The sequence below is a fragment of the Vipera ursinii genome (genome assembly GCF_947247035.1).
Source record: "Vipera ursinii genome assembly, chromosome: 15".
Taxonomy (NCBI): domain Eukaryota; kingdom Metazoa; phylum Chordata; class Lepidosauria; order Squamata; family Viperidae; genus Vipera; species Vipera ursinii.
This window is the reverse complement of record NC_139528.1, coordinates 2,803,587-2,826,653: the sequence shown is the minus strand read 5'-3', so window position 1 is coordinate 2,826,653 and position 23,067 is coordinate 2,803,587. Positions and strand designations below refer to the sequence as shown.

At 46.3% G+C, this 23,067-nt stretch overlaps 4 protein-coding genes across 6 annotated transcripts in view; 2 read left to right on the top strand and 2 right to left on the bottom strand.

The window, feature by feature from the left end:
* PACS1 (phosphofurin acidic cluster sorting protein 1) overlaps positions 1 to 418 on the bottom strand; it is a 37,561-nt gene extending 37,143 nt beyond the window's left edge. For all 3 annotated transcript variants that reach the window (XM_083374364.1, XM_083374365.1, XM_083374366.1), the window contains exon 1: positions 10 to 418. In XM_083374364.1, coding sequence (XP_083230490.1) covers positions 10 to 380 — 371 coding nt within the window. In that variant the 5' untranslated portion in view covers positions 381 to 418. The remainder of the gene's footprint in view (positions 1 to 9) is intronic.
* Positions 419 to 1,946: 1,528 nt separating this feature from the next.
* Positions 1,947 to 5,693, bottom strand: UQCRQ (ubiquinol-cytochrome c reductase complex III subunit VII). Its single transcript, XM_083374302.1, has 3 exons — positions 5,577 to 5,693; positions 3,711 to 3,875; positions 1,947 to 2,152 (listed from the first exon to the last, which is right to left on the bottom strand). Exons 2-3 carry the CDS (start codon positions 3,859 to 3,861, stop codon positions 2,058 to 2,060), a joined length of 246 nt encoding a protein of 81 aa, XP_083230428.1. The 5' UTR covers positions 3,862 to 3,875; positions 5,577 to 5,693; the 3' UTR covers positions 1,947 to 2,057.
* A 130-nt stretch (positions 5,694 to 5,823) lies between these two features.
* Positions 5,824 to 14,461, top strand: NDUFS2 (NADH:ubiquinone oxidoreductase core subunit S2). Its single transcript, XM_083374723.1, has 14 exons — positions 5,824 to 5,926; positions 6,569 to 6,672; positions 6,940 to 7,127; positions 7,769 to 7,889; positions 8,388 to 8,500; positions 8,738 to 8,812; positions 9,031 to 9,108; positions 9,306 to 9,391; positions 10,312 to 10,431; positions 11,502 to 11,631; positions 11,877 to 11,972; positions 12,340 to 12,423; positions 13,600 to 13,657; positions 14,205 to 14,461. The coding sequence occupies exons 1-14, from the start codon at positions 5,841 to 5,843 to the stop codon at positions 14,240 to 14,242; spliced, it is 1,377 nt and encodes a 458-aa protein (XP_083230849.1). The 5' UTR covers positions 5,824 to 5,840; the 3' UTR covers positions 14,243 to 14,461.
* Positions 14,462 to 15,072: 611 nt separating this feature from the next.
* FCER1G (Fc epsilon receptor Ig) lies at positions 15,073 to 21,407 on the top strand. The gene is made up of 4 exons (XM_083374092.1): positions 15,073 to 15,417; positions 19,505 to 19,596; positions 19,711 to 19,785; positions 20,446 to 21,407. Exons 1-4 carry the CDS (start codon positions 15,366 to 15,368, stop codon positions 20,542 to 20,544), a joined length of 318 nt encoding a protein of 105 aa, XP_083230218.1. The 5' UTR covers positions 15,073 to 15,365; the 3' UTR covers positions 20,545 to 21,407.
* Positions 21,408 to 23,067: the final 1,660 nt, after the last annotated feature.

Here is a 23,067-nt window from a genome sequence, read left to right as displayed (position 1 = left end):
GGCACTGACCTGGGCACGCAGCTGGGCGAGCTCCGGTCCACCTCCCAGGTGGCGTAGAGGTTCATCTGCACCGGGCGACCCCCGGCCGCCGACCCCGCCGGGGCCTGAGCCGGGGTCGCCCCGCCGCCGCATCCTCCTCCGGGGCCCGAAGCGCCCAGGCCAGCGGCGGGCAGGGCGGCCGAGGCCGAGGGCTGCGGCAGCGTCGGAAGCACCGCCGGCGGGGCCAGCAGTTGGGGCGAACCCGCCGCCGCCGCCAGGGCCGGGGAGCCCGCGGAGGGCTGGGGCGCCGACGGCGGGGCGCCGGGCGCCGGCTGGAGCAGCGAAGGGCCGGCCGCAGAGCCCCGGGGGCCGCCCACCACGAAAGCCCCTCGCTCCGACATGGCGCCGCCGAGCGCGCGGGACCCGCCGCCTTCCCTCAGCCGCGCCGCGGCCGGACTGACAGACGCGCGCGCGGACCGCAGAAGGACCCGCCCCTCCTCCTCCCCCTCCCTCCCTCTCCGCCTCACGCACGGCGTGGCGTCGGCCCGTGTCGCTTCCCCCCCCCACTCCTCTCCCGTGCGCGTGCGCGCTGGCTGCCGAAGCCGGACGAGGCGGGGCACAGCGAGGCAAACTTGAAAGCCGGCCGAGAAAGGAGCGACGAGGGAATGAAACAGGCGGAGCTTTCTCTTCTCGCCCAAACCCCACCCACCCCGCCCCGCCCGGCGTCGATTGGTCCGGCGGGACGCCCATCACTCCCTATGGTGTTTTTTTCTCTTCTTTCCTTAAATCCCCGCCCACGAGGGCGTGTCCTCCTGCCTGACCCGCCTTTCGAGCTGAGCCTGGTTTTTGTTTCCTTGTCCTCTTTTGCGTCCGACCCTTGGGCCAAAAAATAAAAAAAATAAAATAAAAAAAGTTACTATTTCTTGGTCGCCGCCGCAGGAATGGCGATTTAATATAAATTTCATAGAATAGATGGATGGAGAATTGGATAGATAGAAAATAGGTAACAGGTAGATAAAATAGATGGATCGATATTTATTTATTTTAATTCCATTTATATCCCGCCCTTCTCCGAAGACTCAGGGCGGCTGACAAGCTTAGCAGTAGAAAAATAGATAGAAAAATAGGTAAGAAAGTAGTAAAGAGAAGGGAGATAAAAGAGAAATAGGAAAAAGGTGGAAAATAGAAAATAGTAGACACAGATGGATAAAAAAATATGTAGATAAAAAATAATTTATTTATTTAATTTAATTTCTATACCGCCCTTCTCCCGAAGGACTCAGGGCGGTGTACAGGGCAATGAAATGCAATAAAAATACAATATACAAAAATTAAAATGAGAATTAAATGGAATAGCCCAATTACAATAAAAAGTTAATGAAAATTACAATTAAAATACCCCAAACTCATCAGACCAGGCCGGCTTGTTCGAATAGGTAAGTTTTCAGGTCACGGCGGAAAGAGCTAAGGTCAGGGGCATCCGGAGCTTAACCGGTAAATGAATAAATGTAGAAAATAATGGATGATATATAGAAAGCAGTAGAAATTAGATGGCAGATAAATAGATGGATAAAAAATAGATGGATAGAAATTAGGTAGATAATAGGACAGGTTCTCTTGCAGACGTTTCATTACCCAACTACGTAACATCATCTGTGCTAGAAGGGAGAGAGGTTTGCGAGGAGGAGGAGGAGGGATAGTAATGTGGGGTCCTTGGTGGTTTCCGAGCTTGGTGGTTTTCTTGCAGACGTTTCATTTACCCAACTAGGTAACCTCATCAGTGCTAATGTTTCAACCCTGAGCTACAAATATTCTTTATCGGTGGAATAATTTAAATTTTGGTGCTGCGAGGAAAGACACCCCCCCTTCCCCATGTTCCGTTCAGACCACAATGACATTTTTATATTCTTTCTGAAGCAGAGAAGTTATGTACCCCTGAAAAAAGCTTAAAGGATCACACCTGAGGGTGGAACAGAAAGAGGTTTATTGGATCCAAGTGTTCTTACAACTATGTCAGATCTTCAGAAGGGGGGGGGGAAGAGAAAGCTGGAAGGAATTTTCTTTTCCACCGACTCTGCTTACACATCGTTTTCGTAGTCAGCTGGGTTTTTCCTTTTCAATTTTTTATTGTAGTCGTTTGCCCAGGCATAAATCATGTACCCAATGACAAATTCTTAAAAACACAAGAGAGAAGGAAAGTTTATGGACCAAACAGTTTTTTTCACCCTTACTTAGGCACAGATTAGGCCAATCAAAACGATACCAAAGTTGGAAGTTTTAACGCACATTAGAATGTATAGATTACAGTAATTGCCTCCGAAGGTAATAATAATAATAAAGTGGGAAGGGACCTTAAGGGTCATCTAGTCCAACCCCCTGCTCAGGCAGGAAACCCTATACCATTTCAGACAAATGGCTGTCCAGTCTCTTGCCTGTACAGCTGTTGTTTCTGCATGCTTGCCTAGCCAGGTTAATTAATATTTTAATCACGTGTTTATTAATTTAATGGCTTCAGCACTTATCTCCTTGTTCTTTGTTTTTATCAAGTTGCCAGGGATAAGGACGGTTGCAAAGGCCGTTGATGAGAATTAAAAACAGGACAAATTCCGGTTTTTCTGTGGCTCCCGCGCGCCACCTAGCGCCTTCCTGAAATAAATACAGGTGGTCCACAATCGAGCCCAAAATTTATGTTGCTAAACGAGACGTGAGTTTTGCGCCATTTTATGACCTTTCTTGCAGCATTAAGTAAGTCATTGCAGGTGTTAAATTGGTCACACAGCTGTTAAATGAATCTGGCTTACTCACATTTACAACCCTTCCTTTAGCGACCGCTCAGTTACAACAGCACTGAAAAAAGGGACTCAGGATGGTGTTTCACACTTACGACCATCATGCCATCTCTGTGGTCATGGGATCAAAATTCGGATGCTTGGCAACTGACTTGTGTTTATGACGATGGCAGCATCCCGGGCTCACGAGATCCCCTTTTGCAACCTTCTGGCAAGCAACGTTCACGGGTAAACCAGATTCACTTCACAACCAGGTGGCTAATTGAACATCTGCAGCGATTGACTTAACAACTGTGGCAAGAAAAGTCGTAAAATGGGCCTAAAACTTACTTGACAAGCGTCTTGCAACAGACCTTTTGTGCTTAGTTGTGGCCCTGTCTTTGTGGCTTTGGTGTTCACATCTGGTCTACCTCGAAGGGCTGACAAGCTGCCCCCACTGTGTGCACACCCCTTCCTGCACCTTGGAAAGGACGAGCTGATCCATGCCGTCCTTCCGAACGTTACAGTTACATGCGCCAAATAATTTTTTTCCCCTCTGAATGGGGCCTCCTGCACACCCTGGCCAATAACAGCAGCTGAGAAGCGATGGCAGGACAGGAATCTCCACCTGTTCATGTACCTCTCTTTCCGGTTTTGATTGATCAGTGGACTGGTTTCAGAAATCCAAGGGGCTAGTCCTCAAGAGTAAAAACCTTTAGAGCAGGGGTCCCCAAAGCCCGGTCCGGGGGGAACAGCGTGCCAGCAACCGGTCCGCACAAACAAGAAAAACCCCATCTGCGAGATGCAGGCAGCACGCAAAACCACGCGCCTTCCGGTCCGCGGAAAAACCTCTCTCCACTTCACCGGTCTCTGCTGCCCAAAAGGTTGAGGACCTCTGCTTTAGAGGAACCTATTTAAAAAACAAAAAAAACCCCCAAAGCTTTCCCTGCCCTCCTTACTTACGAGGCACCACCCGGAAGAAGGAGGAGCTAAATCGCCTCCAGGTGTTTAAGATCTTGTGTGAAATGCTCGGGAACATTTTTTGTTCAAAGGGAGACAGGTAATAGGTGACGACATGCCTGGTTTTCATCAGGTTTCCAAACTCTTTCCCCATCTTGGCGGATTGCTCTGTGTATTAAAAAAAAAAAAAAGAGGACACAACCAACGTGAGAAATAAAACTACGGAACAGGTTTGTGAAGAGAAGCATGCTGTCGCGAGGAGAGCCAGTTTGGAATGGTCAAAAGCGGGTGGGGTGGGGTGGAAATCCCCTGAGACCACAAGTTCGAATCTGACCTTAGTTAATAAAACCCGTTTGGCTTGGCTTGGGACAAGTCTATAGGAAAAGGGAGAAGGCAAGGGCAAAGTCCTTCTGAAAATGTTGCCCAGAAAAATATCACGGACTTGTCACCAGGAATCCAGACTGAGGCGAACCCACTCATACACAACCACGCACACCTTCCAGTCTAGAGAAAAGAAGGACCGGGGGGGGGGGAATGAGAGTAGCTTTCCAGTATTTGAGGGGCTGCCCCAAAGAGGAGGGGGTCAACTTATTTATCCCTTTTATGATTTTTATTTTTCCGTTGTATGGGCTGTACACATTATTATCATCGTCCGTTACCCAGGCAGCCAGATGCTCTATCGAGTCCTTTCTAAGGACATGGGATCAGCAGATATTTGTATTGTATTGTATTGTATTACATTACATTACATTATACTATACACTATACTATACTATATCTTTGATTCACAGTCGAGTCCTTTCTAAGGACATGGGATCAGCAGATATTTATAATATTATATTATATTATATTATATTATATTATTATATTATATTATTATATTATATTATTATATTATATTATATTATTATATTATGCTATACACTATACTATACTATATCTTTGATTCACAGTCGAGTCCTTTCTAAGGACATGGGATCAGCAGATATTTATATTATATTATATTATATTATTATATTATATTATATTATTATATTATATTATATTATATTATATTATATTATATTATATTATTATATTATTATATTATGCTATACACTATACTATACTATATCTTTGATTCACAGTCGAGTCCTTTCTAAGGACATGGGATCAGCAGATATTTATACTATACTATACTATACTATACTATACTATACTATACTATACTATACTACACTACACTACACTACACTACACTACACTACACTACACTATACTCTATACTACACTACATCTTTGATTCACAGTCTGGGACTGGAACAAACTTAACAGTTCCAAGTGCTAACCAAGAACCTAAGAGTTGTTTGAGTATATAGGCAGTCCCGAGTAAGGTGGTTTTTTTTTGCAAAATCAAGAATATTCAGCTCTAATAAGTTCAAAATTTCCATGTATCTAGGCAGCCCTTTGGCTATTGCTCCAAGGGCTCCTATTACTGCTATTACACTGATTTCTTCCTCCACAATCACTCCGCCTTAATTTGGAAGTCAGGATAGTCCCTTATTTTTTCTAGCGGTTTCTTTTCAACTCGTGCATCAGCTGGTCTTGCAATATCAATGGGCCAGACTGAAGAGAAAGATTTATTATTATTTTATTATTATTTTTATTATTAATAATAATTTTATTTTTGCAAGTTCACTGAAGGGTTCTGTACCAGAGAGAAATTCTTTGTGTCTACAGCCACACTATAAACTCCCAAGTATATAAGATTATCGCTGGTAGACTTTGGGCTCAGGCCGGCCTACCTCGCAGGGAGGGCCAAAAAAATAAATAAAAGACCGGGGCTCCTGCAAAGGAAGATGGACTCAAGACTGCAAAATGAAAATCAACCTTAAATTCCCGCCTGGCCGACACGCGAGACTCGTTCCGACAATCCCCACAAAGCTCCTGGCGAAGAAGTCACCCTTTTCTCCTCCAGCCTCGGCCACCTTCTCTTCCGCTTCCGGCCGACGGCGTCACTTCCGCTCTTAGGAACGCACGCGCGGGAAGTCGAACGCTTTCCCTCGGCGCCCACAGCAATCATGGCGGCGCCGAGGCGTCGCTTGTGCCTGGGGCGCATGCGCACCGGCGTGTTTTGCCGTCCAGCGTGGGAAGATGGCGGCGCTCAGGGCTCTCCGGCGGCTGCGGGCACCTTCAGGATGGTGGCTGCCCGGCAGGGCGCTGGGGGCCGCTCCTAGCAGGTAATCCTCGCCTTTTCCATCCGAGATGGAAGGAGACAGTCCTATATCTAGCAGGAAATGGCTTCCCTTCGCGGAAGAGGATGCCTGGTTGAACCCCCGAGAGATACGCCAGGTTTCTAGTCCTCATGGAGGTCCCAATAGATCCTGGGAGGGGTTCTCTCCCAGGGTTTGCTAGAAAGGCGGTCAGAAAGGACGGGGAGGGCGCTCTGCACGTGTTCAGAGGCATAGGAGCCTGTGGCATCACATTTACGGTTAGAGTAGTGCTAAATTTTGGAGAAATGTTGGGTGGGGGGGGGAGCCCTCAATGCAAGTGAAGCCTCCCTCCCCCGTTTCGGCATAATCCTGGCTGGATGCAAAGGGAGTTTTTGGCACGGGGAAGTGGGGGGCTGCCACCAAAACGGCCCCACTGCTTAAAAGCAAGGGACTTCAAACTTGGCAACTTTTAAGACTTGCCGACTTCAGCTCCCAGATTTCTGGCTGAGGGATTCTGGGAGCTCGACTCCGCAAGTCTTAAAAGTTGCCAAGCTTGAAGACCCTCTGCTTAAAAGGGATCTCTTGGTGTCCGTGAGGAAGAGGATGAGCGACAGCTGCACAAAGAAGGGCGAAGCGTTGCAGCCGTTCTCCTTTCTTCCCTTCTTTCAGAGGAAAACAGTGGCAGCCAGATGCGGAGTTTATGAAGCATTTTGAAGGCGCCGTCATGTACCCCAGCAAAGTGACAGAAAAATGGCTCCCTCCGCCGTGGAATAGTGAGTATCTCCATTGCGGTTGTGTCACAATACCGGGCAACCGTTGAAACCTCACCGCTGCCAGTTCTTTGGCGGCTATGGGTCTTCATTCATGTCCCAACAAACCAGGATGTCATCCAGCTGGCTTTCCTACCTAGAAAGCCAGGATTAGAACTCACTGCCTCCTGGTGATTGGCCCAGAGTCACCCAGCTGGCTTTCATGCCTAAGGCAGGACTAGAACTCACCATCTCATCTCTAAGGAATCTGTGATCTCTCTACTCTCCCAGACAGGGATCCTATAGTAGGGAGGATGGCCAATATTACTCTCAACTTTGGACCCCAACATCCTGCCGCTCACGGGGTCTTGCGCCTGGTGATGGTGTTGAATGGGGAGAACGTGAGGAAGTGTGATCCCCACATTGGCTTGCTTCACCGGGGGACGGAGAAACTCATAGAATATAAGACCTACCTCCAGGTAAGAAGTGGATAAGGGGGCACCCTATATATCTTCCATTTACGCCACTGGTGTGGTTTCTCAACCGCCTGAGCAATTATCACAGGAGGCTGCAGCTCCATTTTGGATATAGTTTAAAACCCAGAATCAGAAGGCACCTTTGAGATCATTTAGCCCAACCCCCTGCACTGAAGGTGCAGGATCCACAATACACAGCAGGGAGATTCAAACCTGGTAGTTTAAAAGAAAAAGAAAAAAAATCCCAGAGTCCCTGATCAAGAAGGCAAAGCAGTGACAAAGAGCAACAGCCCTTCGAGGAAGGCCAGACCAAGAAAAGACTCCCAAGTTTGACCGGAACTCAATTTTACTACTTTTTTTTTGTAAAGAAGATTAACAATAAGTTTTCATTTTATTCAAAACATTGCAATACAAACTTCCCCCCAAAAGGGAGAAAAATACAAAAACAAAACAAAAAGCTGAATAAGACTACGGGGGAGGGGGGGGAGTACATAAAAATCAAAAAAATAAAAAATGCAGGCGAGTTTATGCACTGGAACTCGGTTTTATGGATTAGAGCTTTCGTCGCAGTCTTGAAAGCTTGACAAAATCCCGTTAATTTTTTTTAAAAAAAAAAAAAAAACCAAACAATTTTTCTGTCTCAGGCTCTGCCCTATTTTGACCGACTGGATTACGTCTCCATGATGTGCAACGAGCAGGCATACTCTCTGGCCGTCGAGAAACTCTTGAATATCCAACCGCCCGTAAGAGCTCAATGGATACGAGGTGATTTAAATATTCTATTTAATATTCCCAGGGGGAGGGATCCCAAGCGGAGATCAGAAGACTCTGTAAGCCTGAAAATTGCCATAAACGCATTGCCGGTTGCCAAACTCCCGAATTTTTAATCCTGCAACCGAGAGGATGCTGTGAACGGTCGTAAGCCAGAGGAACATTTTTCCCCAATGTTTTTGCAAGTTTGAATGGATGGTCGTAAGATGAGTATTGCCTATATTTATTATGCCAAGCTGGCAGGTGTGTGTGCATATTAGCAGCAAAACCTAGTTTAAAGGTAGCTTCTTCAGAATCCCTTTCTTGGGTTCCGATCCTGGCTTATTCGGAGAAAGAATTTGATAGCCAATAAATAGCAGCAGCAAAATTCTTAGGCATTGCACAGCACAGTAACTAGTAATTTTGAAAAGGAAGCCCAACTAAATTGATTAAAATTGATAGTGCTAAGAGGTTTTTTTTTAAAAGAGCCTAACCCTGGTTTTTGCATCCTAGTTCTCTTTGGGGAAATCACACGGCTGCTGAACCACATCATGGCCATCACCACCCACGCCTTGGACGTTGGGGCCATGACCCCCTTCTTCTGGATGTTTGAAGAGAGAGAAAAGGTAACTCTATCCAAGACAGACAGACAGACAGACAGACAGACAGACACACACACACACACACACCTTTCAAATCTGCTGGGAGCAGTTCCTGAATCTACTTTGCGGGCCTCTGTGAGATCCACTAGGCTGGACATCTGGATCCGGCTTCCGTTAAGGTAGAAGCCAGGAACCGCCCAGCAAGGGAGAAGCAACATAACATGCTATCCGCCAGCCCGCTAAACCTACATCTCTCGGCAGATGTTTGAATTCTACGAGCGGGTGTCCGGAGCACGCATGCACGCTGCTTACGTCCGGCCTGGAGGCGTCCATCAGGTAAGGAAGGAATCGTTGGGAGGTGAAGGACGCAGGGCTGAGTTTGCAACCCGCAGCTTGCTGCCTTCGAAGCGTAACTTTGACGATGGTGGTGACAGTGGGGGCGATCAGGGTTTGTCCGACTTGGCGGCTTTCAAACGGACTGGGAGTTGAGGCCCACCGCTCTTCAAATGGCTGTCCATCAAGGAACCATCTAGGTTGCTTCTCTGACCGTTCAGGATATGCCGCTGGGATTGATGGACGACATTTACGAATTTGTGAAGAATTTTTCCGTCCGGGTTGACGAGGTGGAGGAGGTGAGGCTGCTTCGGTAGACGGGGGGGGGAGTTGGGGGATTTTGGTGGTGATGGAGCGGGAGGGGTGGGGCGAGGAGAAGACCCATTTAATTTTAGGGGACCCAGCACAGGATGTCGTGGGGCGCGGTGCCCTTTGAAGACGAAAATCTGGCTCCCTTTTCTGGCCAAGACTCCTCTAACAAGGATTGTCTGTGCAGATGCTGACCAACAACCGGATCTGGAGGAACCGCACGATCGGTATTGGGGTGATCTCGGCTGAAGATGCCCACAATTGTGGCTTTAGGTAAGTTTGGGGCTTCCGTCCTTCCTCTTCCTCCTCGCAAATAACTTCAGATTCTCCGGGGCGACGTGCTCACTGCGGCCAAGAACATGTCTGAAGTTCCAGCTTTGCAAGCAGACAGGCTGCAGGGATTCCCTTAAGCGTTGTGGACAGAAGGATCATAAAATGAGTGGGGGGGGGGGAAAAATCTCGATTAGCAACAGAAATTTTGAGCCCGGCCGTAGTTATAAGTAGAGATGGGAAGGCCTGGGTGGGGAAAAAACTGGAAAAATTAGAAAAACGGGGTGGTTTTTTTCTGTTGTTTATTTGTTTTGTTTTTCTCAAAGCCATTTGGGGAATAAAACGGGGTTTCCCCCCCCCATCTCTAGCCGTAAGCCAGGGACCGCCTGTACCGTAAGGCTTCCCTAACTGAATCCTGCAAGTCTAAAGCTGTCCCTTTTCTTCCGATCCGCTTTCTCCAACCATTATAAGAGCCTTGGTGGAGCAGTGGGCTAATGCCTCCTTAAATAACACCAGCTGCCTGCAATCAGTGCAGGTTCGAGTCCCACCAGGCTCAAGGTTGACTCAGCCTTCCGTCCTTCCCAGGTAGGTAAAATGAGGACCCAGATTGTTGGGGGCAATTAAGCTGACTTTGTAATAATGCCGCTTGGGGTGTGTGTGAAAGCCCTAATAAGCAGGCATAGACATAGAATGAAGGCTACTGCTAAGCTTGTAAGCTGCCCTGAGTCTTCGGAGAAGGGCGGGATATAAATGGAATTAAAATAAAAAAATATATAAATATACAGTTTGAGGGCTCAGCCGTCTCTTATCCCGTCTCTCTCTTCCCGTCGTCCTACACATTCCATCGCCACGCTTCCCCTCATCCCGTGATCTCCTCCCCAGGGCGAAAGGCTGTTGATTGGCTTCTTGTTTCCCCCCACCAGCGGTGTGATGCTTCGCGGGTCAGGGATCCAGTGGGATCTTCGCAAAACCCAGCCTTACGACGTCTATGACCAGGTGGAGTTCGACGTGCCCATCGGGTCCAACGGAGACTGTTACGACAGGTGTGGCTCCAGTTTGTTTTGGGGGGGGCACAGCCCCTCCCTCTCCTATCCCAGAGTCTTCCGCCACACACAGCTAGTCCTCCACTTACCCCACAGTCCGTTGTCTTCTTTTAGAGAAGCGTTGAGGCCACTCGGAGGTATATCTGTGCAAATGCTAAGCACATTAATTTGTGCTTTAAATTGTAAGCCGCCCTGAGTCTTCAGAGAAGGACGGGATATAAATGGGATTTTTTTAAAAAAATGGGTGTGGAGCCTTCTTGGAACGGCTGGAAAAACTGTGTTTTCTGCCCTGTCTCCCTTCACTGTTGAACACAATCCTTTCGGCAGTTCCGTGGAGACTCCACACCCATTTGCACCACTCGGGTGACCCTGAGGACAACAGGCAAACCTTCCAGTGGCCTCAACGGCTCCCTAAAAGGATGCAAATGACCAGCTGTCTGCAAGGAGTATAAATCCTTCTGTTCCCCTCTTGGATGAGAAGGATGTATACTCCTTGCAGACAGCTGGTCATTTGTCTTCTTTCAGAGCAGCGGCTCTTCCAACATGGCCCTTTGATGACTTGCGGACTTCAACTCCCAGAATTCCTCACCCAGGCACCCTGGGAGTTGAAGTCCACAAGTCATCAAAGGGCCAAGTCGGAAGGCCTCTGTTTTGGAGAGTGGTTGAGGCCACTTGGAGGTTTATGAGTTTACGACGGTTGAACGCAGCCCTTTCGGCAGTTCCACGAAAACTCCCCACCCCTTTGCACCACTCAGGTGACTCTTGAGGACACAGATAAACCTCCAGGTGGCCTCAACGACCCTCTAAAAGAAGGCAAATGACCAGCAGTCTGCAAGGAGTATAAATCCTTCCCTTCCCCACCATCCAGTCGGAGCTAGAGAAGCTTCTGGGATGGGAAGCGAAACATCTTCAAAGGGAAAAAAAACGAGAGTCAGTTGCCTCCTGAGAAGAAGCCACCTTTGGGAGAACTGGGACCTGGAGGAGGGGGACTCTCCTTAGACTTTTCCGAAGTTCTTCCCGTCCCTGGCAGCCCCTCTGAAGCCCTCCCCCGTCTTCCCTGCTCCCCGCAGGTACCTCTGCCGCATAGAGGAGATGCGCCAGTCGCTGCGCATCATCTTGCAGGCCTTGAACAAGATGCCGGAAGGGGAGATCAAAGTGGACGACGCCAAAGTCTCGCCTCCGAAGAGAGCGGAGATGAAGGTACGGTTGAGTCTCTTCCCGACAAAAGACTTCCTTCCTCGCGTCGATGGTGAAAAGGACTGGAGAAGTTGCTCGGATGAGGAACGCAACGTCTCAGGTTTTAATAAACGTCATAGCCCGGTTGCCGTGATTTGACCTTTTTTTTTTTTTTAGACACCTCTCTTGTTGGGCTTAACCATCATTAAGCCACGAAGGAGCAGGGCCTCCGGAGGTTACCTTAAACCTTCCTTTTTCCCTCTCATTAGACGTCCATGGAGGCGCTCATCCATCACTTCAAACTGTACACCGAGGGCTATCAAGTGCCGCCCGGGGCCACATACACCGCCATTGAGGCTCCAAAGGTAAATACTGAATTTGTGAACAACGCTTTGGCAGAAGCTGCGTGGATCCTAAGCACGGACTCCCCACCCCCAAAAAAAGTCTCGCCAATAAGGGGACACCCTCAAAGCGAAGATCCAGCCCTGTTTGGACTCGTTTGAGGATTTCAAATAGAACCACCTTTCGTTTCTAAGAGTTATCCGTTCTCTTACCGTGTGCAGATGCTCGATCCTATCAAACCCACTCTGGCAAGCCCCCAACCCCACCCTCCCCCATTTTACGTAGCTGCTGGTAACCTTTTCAGCTTGATTCTAGCTTTCTTTCCTTGTTGGAGGATTTCAAGGAAGTTAACATCTTTCGTCCCTCAACTTTGCTTCCTTCCGCTGTTAGGGTGAGTTTGGGGTCTACTTGGTCTCTGACGGTAGCAGCCGACCCTATCGCTGCAAGATCAAAGCGCCCGGCTTTGCACACTTGGTAAGAGAGAAATATAGAAATATTCCAGTGTTTGAGGGGCTGCCACAAAGAAGTTGGTTGGGGGGGCTGTCAACCTATTCTCCAAATCACCAGAAGGCAGGACGAGAAACAATGGTTGGAAGCTGTCCAAAGAGAGAAGCAGCCTGGGATTAAGGAGAAACTTCCTAACAGTGAGGACAAATATCCAGTGGAACAGCTTGCCTCCAGAAGCTGTGAATGCTCCAACACTGGAGATTTTTTTAAAAGAGAGATTCGCTTGTCTGAAATGGTAGAGGTTCTCCTGCTTGAGCAGGGGGCTGGACTAGAAGACCTCCAAGGTCCCTTCCCTTCCGATTCTGATTGATTGACACTTTTTTTTTAATCCCCATCCTGTTAAAACCTTCTGCCTTCCATTTAGCCAGCGGGCTAATCTCTTATATCCTTTTCTCTGCAAAATGCTCGGAGGGTTGTTTTTTTGGCACATCTTCGATCTGTATTTGTGTCTGAAGCCAAGGTCCCTTCCACCTCTATCCTAATTGATTGGTTGATTGATAGTCTGCGCCCCCATGAGGTCAAAGTAGATTGTCTGGAGGGAAATACAGGTAGCCGTCGACTTAGCGGCCACAATTAAACCCAACATTTCTGTTGCTAAGCGAGAGGGCTGAGTGCGCTTAGCCCCCATTTCTCGACCTTCCTTCCCACCATTGTTAAGTGAGGCACACAGTCGGTAAGTGAATCCGGCTTCCCCCTTGACTTGGCTTAGTTGGAAGGTTGCAAAAGGGGCATCGCGTGACCACCACCACCCCCGGGAGACACTGCGACCGTCATAAACGTGAGCCGGTTGCCAGGCGTGAATTTCGATCACAGCGATGCTGCAACGGTCGTAAGGGTGAAAAACGGCCGTAAGTCGCTTTCCCCCCCCCAGCCCATTGTAACATCAGTCGCTAAATGGGACTGTTATAAGTTGAGGTTTGCCTGTGTGCATCAAAGGGGGTGGAAACGTTTTCAAAATCCAAAGCAACCGGATAATATTCAGAAGCAGCTCACCTTCCTAATTCACAGGAGTATAAGTGGGGGGAGGATATTTTTATTATTTTTTCATTCCTTCTGGCCTCGGAGTAGCCGTCCCCCTAAGCCCAAGGGTGCTTTTTTTTAAACCATTCATTCCTCTAAAATTTTCTTCCTTTCTTTTTGCAGGCCGCTTTAGATAAAATGTCCAAGGGTCACATGCTTGCTGATGTGGTGGCCATCATCGGTGAGCCTCGGCGTTTCTCCTCCTCCTGTTTCTTGGGGGGGAAAGCAATTTAATTCAGCAAATTTGATCTGGTGCCGGCCAACTTCAGACAGGGCTGGGCCCCTCACAACAGATGAAAAAGAATAAAATACAGTTACAGTTTCAGAGTGAGCAGCCCCCAAGTCAGCCTGGCACTAACCATAATTTGCTTCGCCAAGGCAGAGGGAGCGACGGTGGGCTGCTTTCTTAAACCAGATTACAAAACCCTAGTGGAGTGTTTCTTGGGTACTTTAAGATGGGTGGACTTCAACTCCCAGAATCCTCCAGCCAGAAGGGTGGACTTCAACTCCTAGAATCCCCCAGCCAGCACGGAGTCATTAAGCCACACGGCAAAAGAAGCCACAGGTTGCAAAGGAAGCCCCACTGTTGACCCTCTTAATTCTTGTTCTCCCTCTCCATCTGCCGTGCCAGCCGGGGATGATGGGGATCAGAACTCCAAAGCCTTAACCGCCTCCCAACTTTGGAGAGGTTGTGAAACGTAATGGATTCCTTGTCTTTCCTCCTTCAGGCACCCAGGATATCGTCTTTGGCGAAGTGGACAGATAGATCAGTATCCGGCCCGGCGGGGGCGACGGGATAGGAACCCATCCCTTGCAGTGGATGCCATCTCTCCCCCGCCCCACTCCCCTTCCAGGAATCTTCACTCAGCATCCTACTACTGTTTACTGTGTGATTGTTTTTGCTGTAATTTGGCTTTGGGACAGGAGGCGAGGTGAACCAAACAAGAATAAAACAGCCTCACAAATAATAAATGGCCTCTGAAGAGCTTGTTCACATTGTCCAATTTCTGCTTCCCCCCCCCCCTCTATGTTTTCAGCCTTGGCTCATCCAGAGTCCCCTTGTCTCCATCCGCACGGGTCCGCTTCCAAATTTTACACTGAAAAAGAGTGACTTAGGACCGTTTTTCACACTTTATGGCCATTTGCAGCATCCCGGTGGTCACACGATCGAAATTCAGACACCTGGCAACTGATTCGTGTTTATGACGGTTGCAGTGTCCCAGGGTCATGCGATCCCTGTTTTGCGACCTGACACAAGAGTCCATAGGAAAGCCAGATTCAGTTAATTCCTTCCTTCCTTCCTTCCTTCCTTCCTTCCTTCCTTCCTTCCTTCCTTCCTTCCTTCCTTCCTTCCTTCCATCCATCCATCACTGGAAGTCTTTAAGAAGAGAGTGGCAGCCATTTGTCTGAAATGGGACCGGGTCTCCTGTTTGAGCAGCGGGTTGGACTAGAAGATCTCCAAGGTCCCTTCCAACTCTTGTTATTCCCTTAAGGGTCACTCAAGGTCAGATGGACTTGCAGAGTCCGCCATCCGATTCCCAGGCAAAGAATGATCCCAGAAACCCCTCGATCTAGCCAAACAGTCCGATTCCCAGATAAGGTTTCCAGTTACTCCCACTTCCTTTGCCCTCCCTTCCTCCGCAAAAAAAAAAAAGTCTCTCGTGTGTCCAGCCTGGGTGGAAAAAGGGAAGCTGAATTATTTGTCGGCTTAAGAACCCAGAGCGCACTCACTGCAGGAAGACTTGTGGTCTGGTGGCTGCATCCGTCGTGCTGAGCTGAGGGTGGTGGAGCTGAAGGCCGCTGATTGAGGGGCAAAACCAGAGGGGACCCAGCCGGATTTTGCCGACACTCGCCGCGCTCTTTGCCTTTTGGGGACCCACGTCTCCAAAATGAACTTTCTGGGGTTGGCTGTCCTGTTTCTTCTCTTGGTGAAAGGAGCAGGTAAAGTCCGCCTCCATCTCTTCTTGCATCTGGGGTGGTCAGGGGGAAAAAAGAGATTAAGGGAAGGGGTGGGTTTTGGGGGAATTGCAACCCCTTCCTCCGTCTCAAAGCAGTAAACTAGAGTTAAAATGTGATTAAGGTGGAAGCTGGCTAAGCTAACCAGATTTTCCAAAAAAAAAAAAAAACCCACCAACATGAAAAAAAAAATTGTGAAGTTCAACCGGTCAGCTAGAACTCACCGTCTCCTGGTTTTTCTAGGCTAGCACCTTAACCCCGGTGCCAAACTGGTCCTACTCACAAGTTGGGAGATTTGGTCCCAATTTTTGTTTAGAAGCAACTCTCGGCGGCTTACAAACATGAAAAGCCAATAAAACGTTGAAACCATCAGACTAATAGTAATAATTTACTATTCAGGTTGGAGAACCCTTTCAAATGGGATAGGGTTTCCTGCCTGAGCGCGGGGTTGGACTAGAAGACCTCCAAGGTCCCTTCCAACTCATTTCTATTCCATTCCATTCCATTCATGTTCTGTTCTGTTCTACTCTGTTCTATATTTCTTTTAATTTTTATATATTGTATTTTATTGCATTGCCCTGTACACCGCCTGAGTCCTTCGGGAGAAGGGCGGTATAAAAATTAAATTATTATTATTATTATTCTCCTCTCTTCTCTTTTCTTCCACTCCATTCCATTCCATTTCTGTCGTTTTATTCTATATTCTCTCTCATTCCATTTCTGTTCTGTTTTATTCTATATTCTCTTCTCTTCTTCTCTATTCTTTTCCTAAAAGATGGGAGAGAAAGGGAGCAGGGATTGCACGGAGGGAGGTATGGGGGGAGTGTCTTGCCTTAAATAAATAAATATTCCTTCTGGCTTCTTGGTCTTGGAACTGTTCCTTCTTCTCAACAAGCCTGAGCCGGAAGTTTCCAGAGACCCTCCCCAACATTTTAAACCCAACCTTTTTTTTTTGCCTCTTTATTCCTCTCTGCTTGAGCCCAGAGAGTGTTGTGTTAACTTAGGGCGTTGTGTGCATCCCTCTCACCTGTGCTTTTAATAAAAGTTTGGAGGCAGCGGAGAAAGTGAAAAAAAAAAAAGATTTATCCAAACAACTGTGATTTGGTTAACCGGGGATGAACGCTCGGAGAGGAAGGCAACCCTTTTTTAAAAATCGTGATTCATCGGCGAGTGATTTTTTTTTTCCGCCAACAAAGCAGTTGATTTAGGATAGGGAAAAAAAATGAAAAGCTGTTTTTTTTTATTTTTCAAAACGGGATGCTGCCCTTGGATTCTCAAAACGATGGGCCAGATATACATTTGAATTTTATATATAGGGCCAGGTTTGTTTGTTTTTAATTGTTAGCGTTTGAAGGATATAAAACCAATGTCAATGTTTTAATATTTGATGTCCGATGCTTTCATGTTTTCATCCCGTAATGGTTGTCATTATGTTGCTTGAGGAACTTCAAGAGAGACATAGTCAGCAACCTTACCAAATAAAGAAGCAAAAATCATCAATAATGACAGGATAATTTTTGGGAGACGAGAGACCCTAAATTGGTTGTTTCTCTTTCCCCCACTGCCCCTTATTGAACACGATGTTAAATTTTAAAGAGAGGTTAGTGACAATCAAGCTAACTTCTTTCTCAGTCAGGTTCACGGACCCCAAGCTAAGAATTAACTTCACAAAATATAGGTAAAGGTAAAGTTTCCCCTGCACATGCGTGCTAGTCGTTTCCGACTCTAGGGGCCGGTGCTCATCTCCGTTTCAAAGCCGAAGAGCCAGCGCTTGTCCGAGGACGTCTCCGTGGTCATGTGGCCGGCATGACTAGACGCCAAAGGCGCACGGAACGCTGTGACCTTCCCACCGGAGTGGTCCCTATTTTTCTACTTGCATTTTTACGTGCTTTCGAACTGCTAGGTTGGCAGAAGCTGGGACGAGTAACAGGCGCTCGCTCTGCTACGCGGCACTCGGGATTCGACCCGCCAAACTGCCGACCTTCTGACCGACAAGCTCAGCGTCCTAACCCACTGAGCCACCGCGTCCCTTTCACAAAATATAGAACGATGCAAATATATACAGTAGCTTGTGGCTTGATCAGCAAGCAAGATGGACGTGACCAGGAACTCCTTGTGAGCAAGGAATTGAAACCTTGGTCGGGGAAAAAAAAAAGGCGTTTTAATTTTGATGAGTTTGCACATGTCTTCATGCATTTTAAAATCTCAAAATCCCCAATGTGTGTAATCCTTTCCCTTATAAGGGAACGTTCTCCTGCCTTGGTGCTTTAAAGGTTTCTCTTTCCATTCTCTTGTCCAGCTCTGCAGAATTCTTTCCTCGGCATATATATATATATATATATATATATATATATTTTGCAAACTTGAAAGATTTTTACACTTTGCAACATCAGAAATCAACCAAAGGCTTGTGGTTTTGTAGAGTGCTTTGTTGATGACGGACAGAGGTCAAACCCATAGCAATTGGGTTGTCCTCTCATTTATTTATTTTTTTAAGCCGCAAGCAAATGTTTTCTCCAGAAGTGACTTGCGCCATCACTGGGTTTCCCAGAACAGCCCTTAAGAAGAAAAGAGAACCGTGTTTGGCAAAAAGCTGATCCTGGTTTACAGATGTTGCCTCTCCCAGAATGATTAGTTACAGGGAGCCTTCGACGTAGGACCACAATGGTGTCGCTAAGCGAGATATTTCTTACCTTTTGCCCTGTTTTAAGACCGCTCTGGCCACAGGGAATCAACGCAGTGGCGAAGTTAGCAACGGGGTTGTTAAATCAATCGGGCTCCCCCCCCCCCCCAGCGTGGCCTTTGCTTGTCGTAAGATCGCAGAAGCAGACCACGTGACTCTGAGACTCTGTCACCGTCATAAATACGAGTCAGTCGCCCAGCGGCTGAATTTTGATTTATTTATTTATTTATTTATTTGATTTATATACCGCCCTTCTCCCGGAGGACTCAGGGCGGTGTACAGAGCAATAAAACAAGAATACATTAGATAAATAATTTTAAAACCCAAATCCATCAGGCCAGGCTGGCTTGTTGGAATAGATAAGTTTTTAGATCACGCCGGAAGGAGCGAAGGATCACGTGACTCTGGGGATGCCGCAACGGTCGTAAGTGTGAAAAACGATCGTCAGTCACACTTTTTTTCAGCGCCGATGTAACTTTGAATGGCCACTAAATGAACGGTTGTAAGTCGAGCGCGATCTGTATTGAAGACAGTTCCTAAGCCTTTCGCAGTCACTGCCTTTGTTTCCTCCCTGGGATCATCAGGGCTAGAAACCTGGAAAGGAAAGAGCCACCCAAACTGGGGACTCCTTTGCAGGTGGCTTTTTACCCATGTAGGCAACTGTGGGATCACCACGAAGGGAATTAAAAGGCACTGCCTTTCATTTTCTACTCAAAGTGGAATTGGCATACAACAACAACAACAACAACAACAACAACAACAACAATAATAATAATAATAATAATAATATGATGATGATGATGATGGTGGTGGTGGTGGTGGAAGGGACCTTGGAGGTCATCTAGTCCAACCCCCTGCTCAGGCAGGAAACCCTTTACCATTTCAGACAAATGGCTCTCCGGTCTCTTCTTAAAAACTTCCAGTGTTGGAGCACTCACAACTTCTGGAGGCAGGTTGTTCCACTGACTAATTGTTCTCACTGTCAGGAAATTCCTCCCTTTAATTCCAGGTTGCTTCTCTGTTTGATCAGCTTCCATCCGTTGCTTCTTGTCCTGCCTTCAAGCACTTTGGAGAATAGCTTGACTGCCTCTTCTTTGGGGCAGCCCCTCAAATACTAGAACACCCCAAGTCCTTCTCTTCATTAAACTAGATATACCCAATTCCAGCAGCAGATTTTAGGATCTTTTTTTTTTGCCATAATTTTTAAACAAATCCAGCGATTGTCCTGCCTTCTGGTGCTTTGGAGAATAGCTTGACTCCCTCTTCTTTGGGGCAGCCCCTGAGAGATTAGAACACTGAATGGTCACTAAACGAATAGTGGTAAATGGAGGTGCACGTTTATTATTATTATTTTAATTGCAATTCTTCCCTGACCTCTTGTGTCTGCAGAAGCTCTACAAGAATCGCAGGTGTGCTATATTTTGGATGGAATTCTGTTCACCTACGGGATTCTCCTGACTTTTCTCTACTGCCGGCTTAAGGTGAGCATCCGGGGAATCCCAAAATTAGAGGCCTCAATCCCGAAGTCCAGACATTACCATGGAATTTTGTAACAATTTATCATTTATCTCTTTTATTCCCCCTTTTTCCTTCAGCTCCAGCTTGGGAAGAACGCCAAACCAACCGACAAGGAAACGAAGTCAAACCAACCCTCCTGTGCCATCTACGAGGTACGTCCCCTAAATTATTTTGCAGGTGGTCCTCAACTTACGAACCCGAGATCTCTGTGGCTAAGCGAGACACTGGTTAAGTGACTTTTGTCCCCTTTTACGACCTTGCCTGCCGCATTGATGAAGCGAAGCACTGCAATTAACTTGGCAATGTGGGTTGTTCAGCGAATCCGGCGTCTCCGCTGAGTTCGCTGGTCGCAAAAGGGGGACCGCGTGACCCCGCGACCGTCATAAAATACGAGTCACTTGCCGAGCGTCTGGATTTCTATGGCGTGACCATGGGGACGCTACGAAAAACGAAAGTCAGCAGTCGCTTTTTTCCGGTGCCGTTGTGACTTTGAACGGTCCCTAAATGAAGTCGAAGACCGCCTGCAATCCTTTCTCAGGAAACCTGGAACGGTCCCTAAATGACAAGTCGTAAGTAGAGGACGCCCTGTATGTGTTCGCGGCCCTCTAGTGGCTGTTCTGATCATTGCAGCTGAGATGCGTGGATGCTGAGTTCCAGATTAGACTGGGACCGGATGCAAAGCGAAAAGCGAAGAATCCAGATTAGGGCTTTGGCCCCTGTGAGCCCAGTTGCAAGTAAACATCCTTTGTCCTTTGGGGGATAAGTGCCCCTCGTCCCCTTAAGTCACCCCATTGTGCTTTCCCTTCTTCTAGGACCTGGTGGTTCAGGAGATGCATCCATACAGCACCCTTGAAATTTCAAAAAAAAAAACCGAAGATCTACCTCCAACGAAGACCCCCCCAGAAGAATAGATGTCTGTCTTCATATGACTTCTGAATATTCTTTCCTGGCCCCTGATCCTCTTTGCCAGATTTGGTGTCGGGAGAGAAGCCAAAAATCAGAAGGACCCTTTTTTTCCCCCCGTACCGTTTCTTTCTGACTCATCCATTTTCTTCCAGAATGTTAATTTTTACCAAGGCAAAAATTGGTTGCCTGTGAATTAAACTGAAGCCACCCAAATCCTCCTGATTTTTAAATGCTGTTTTTGCTAGTCCTCGACTTAACGACCACAACCGAGTTCATGGCAAAGCCAGAGCAGGTTGTTAAGCGAGGTGTCCGCTTTCAAGACCTTTTCGCCAGGGTTATTGAGCGAATCAATGCAGAATGGGGGTTGGTGTGACATTTATGGGGTTTTTCCATGGCGATATATGTTTTTGCAAGCCACTTGGGATCACGGTGTATGAATTGGGTGGCCGCATAAACTGGCTTAATAAATACACACATATATAAAGAAATGTTTTGCCGATTTTAACAGAGTCACTGTCAGCTGTGTATAAACTGCTTAACAACTCACCGAATCAGCGTCTCGGGCACCGCAGGGACAGCAATTTTTGCCGTCACGAACTTAAGCAGTCGAGGATCTGAAAATGAGATTCACAAATGCGTGTTACTTTCGTTGGACAGATCAGGAAAGTTTTAGAATGACGTAAATTGGTAATTGCAGCATTTAGCAATTCAGCCATACTGATAAGGTTGTAGCTCAAGAATTTATGAGCCCAAATTAAAACAAGCCACGTTCGTCCAGAATCAATTGAACTGGAAGACAAGGAGATTATCATGATTTTTCTATCCGATATTCTGCTGTTCTTTTTAATTTATTTTTCTGTATGTTTTTATTTGGATCCTGCCTTTGTTGTTGTTATTATTATTATTATTTTGTCCAGTTTTTTTTTAAAATCTGTCTTTACCCTCAGTTGTACATCCTGTGTTTATGGATGGATCAAAAGATACTTGGTATCTCGAAGTTGTACCAATTGACTTGACTTTTCAAAGAATTTGACCAGATCAATTTAGGTAACTAGAGGAAATGGTTAGCAACGGAAGGAGTCAACTGCATGGGGTTCATGCTGGGCTTTCTGTTTTCAGATAAGGCGGTTTCTTGTTTTTTTTAACACATTTGTAAGCTGTATTTGTAGAAAGGCTACCACTCAACTGCCTTGCAAAGGGAACGGTCTGGGGCGGGGGGGGGGAATCTACCTAGCAAAAGAGAAAATCCAGAGCCATTGATTCTCCGTTTCTCTAATATTCTTCTTGCCAAGTAGCAGAACCAAGAAAGAAAACCCTGCAAAAAAATAAATAAATAAAAATTAGAAGCTGTCGCTTAGCGGAATCCATTGTCCTCGCTTGGACTTCAATGACAGTTTTGGACAAGTGGAAAGATGAAAAATGATTCTTATTTCTTCATGCACGTGTGCACGGATACAAACAAGAGACCGCAACCTGCTGAAATTTTGGCCTTGTCCAAACCTGTCATTAAACAAGGACAGTGGATCTGGGCATGAAATTCGGGTTTTTCATCCCCCTGAGTTATTTACAAAAAGAATAAAGGCTGGATCTCTTTCTATACATCTATACCTATTTATATCTATCCATCTCTCTCTATCTGCCTATTATCTATCTATCTATCTATCTATCTATCTATCTATCTATCTATCTATCATCTATCTAATCATATCTATCAATCATCTATATCTGTCTAATCATATCTATCTATTTATCTATCTATCATCTAATCATATCTATCAATCATCTATATCTGTCTAATCATATCTAGCTAGCTATCCATCCCTATCTATCTATCATCTATCTATCTATCTATCTATCTATCTATCTATCTATCTATCTATCTATCTAATCTTCTAATCATGTCTATCAATCATCTATATCTGTCTAATCATATCTATCTGTCTAATCATATCTAGCTAGCTAGCTATCCATCTCTATCTATCTATCTATCTATCTATCTATCTATCTATCTATCTAGCTATCTAGCTATCTATCTAAATATTCTTTGGCTAATGGGATGGGTGCATATAAATTCAATCTAGCAAAATACATTTAATAAATAAAGGCTTATCTAATGTCAGTTTTCTCAGAAAATGGAATTTTTTTTTTCTTGGACTTACGAGGGAAACTCCATTTCTGTCACACTGGAATTACTTTTTCATAAAAAGGAACTTTCTTTTTTTGGTACTGTCGAAAGCAAATTTGTATTGGTGTCGTTCTACATCCGGGTTTGGGTTGCTTTATCTGCTTCTCCACATTTTTCTCTGTTCAGATAAAAAAAAAACCCAGGAAGAACAGAGAGAGGAGACCTCAGTCACTTTTACGCTGCCATCGCAGTTTAATTTTCATTTGTTACCTCTTCAAGAGGAGCAGAATACGGAAAATTGAGGCTTGTTTTCTCGAAAAGAAGCGTCGTTGCATTGGGAGATGGGAAACGGTGAACTGAAAAGCAAAGAGATGTTTTAGATTATTTTAGGGTTTTTTTTTAA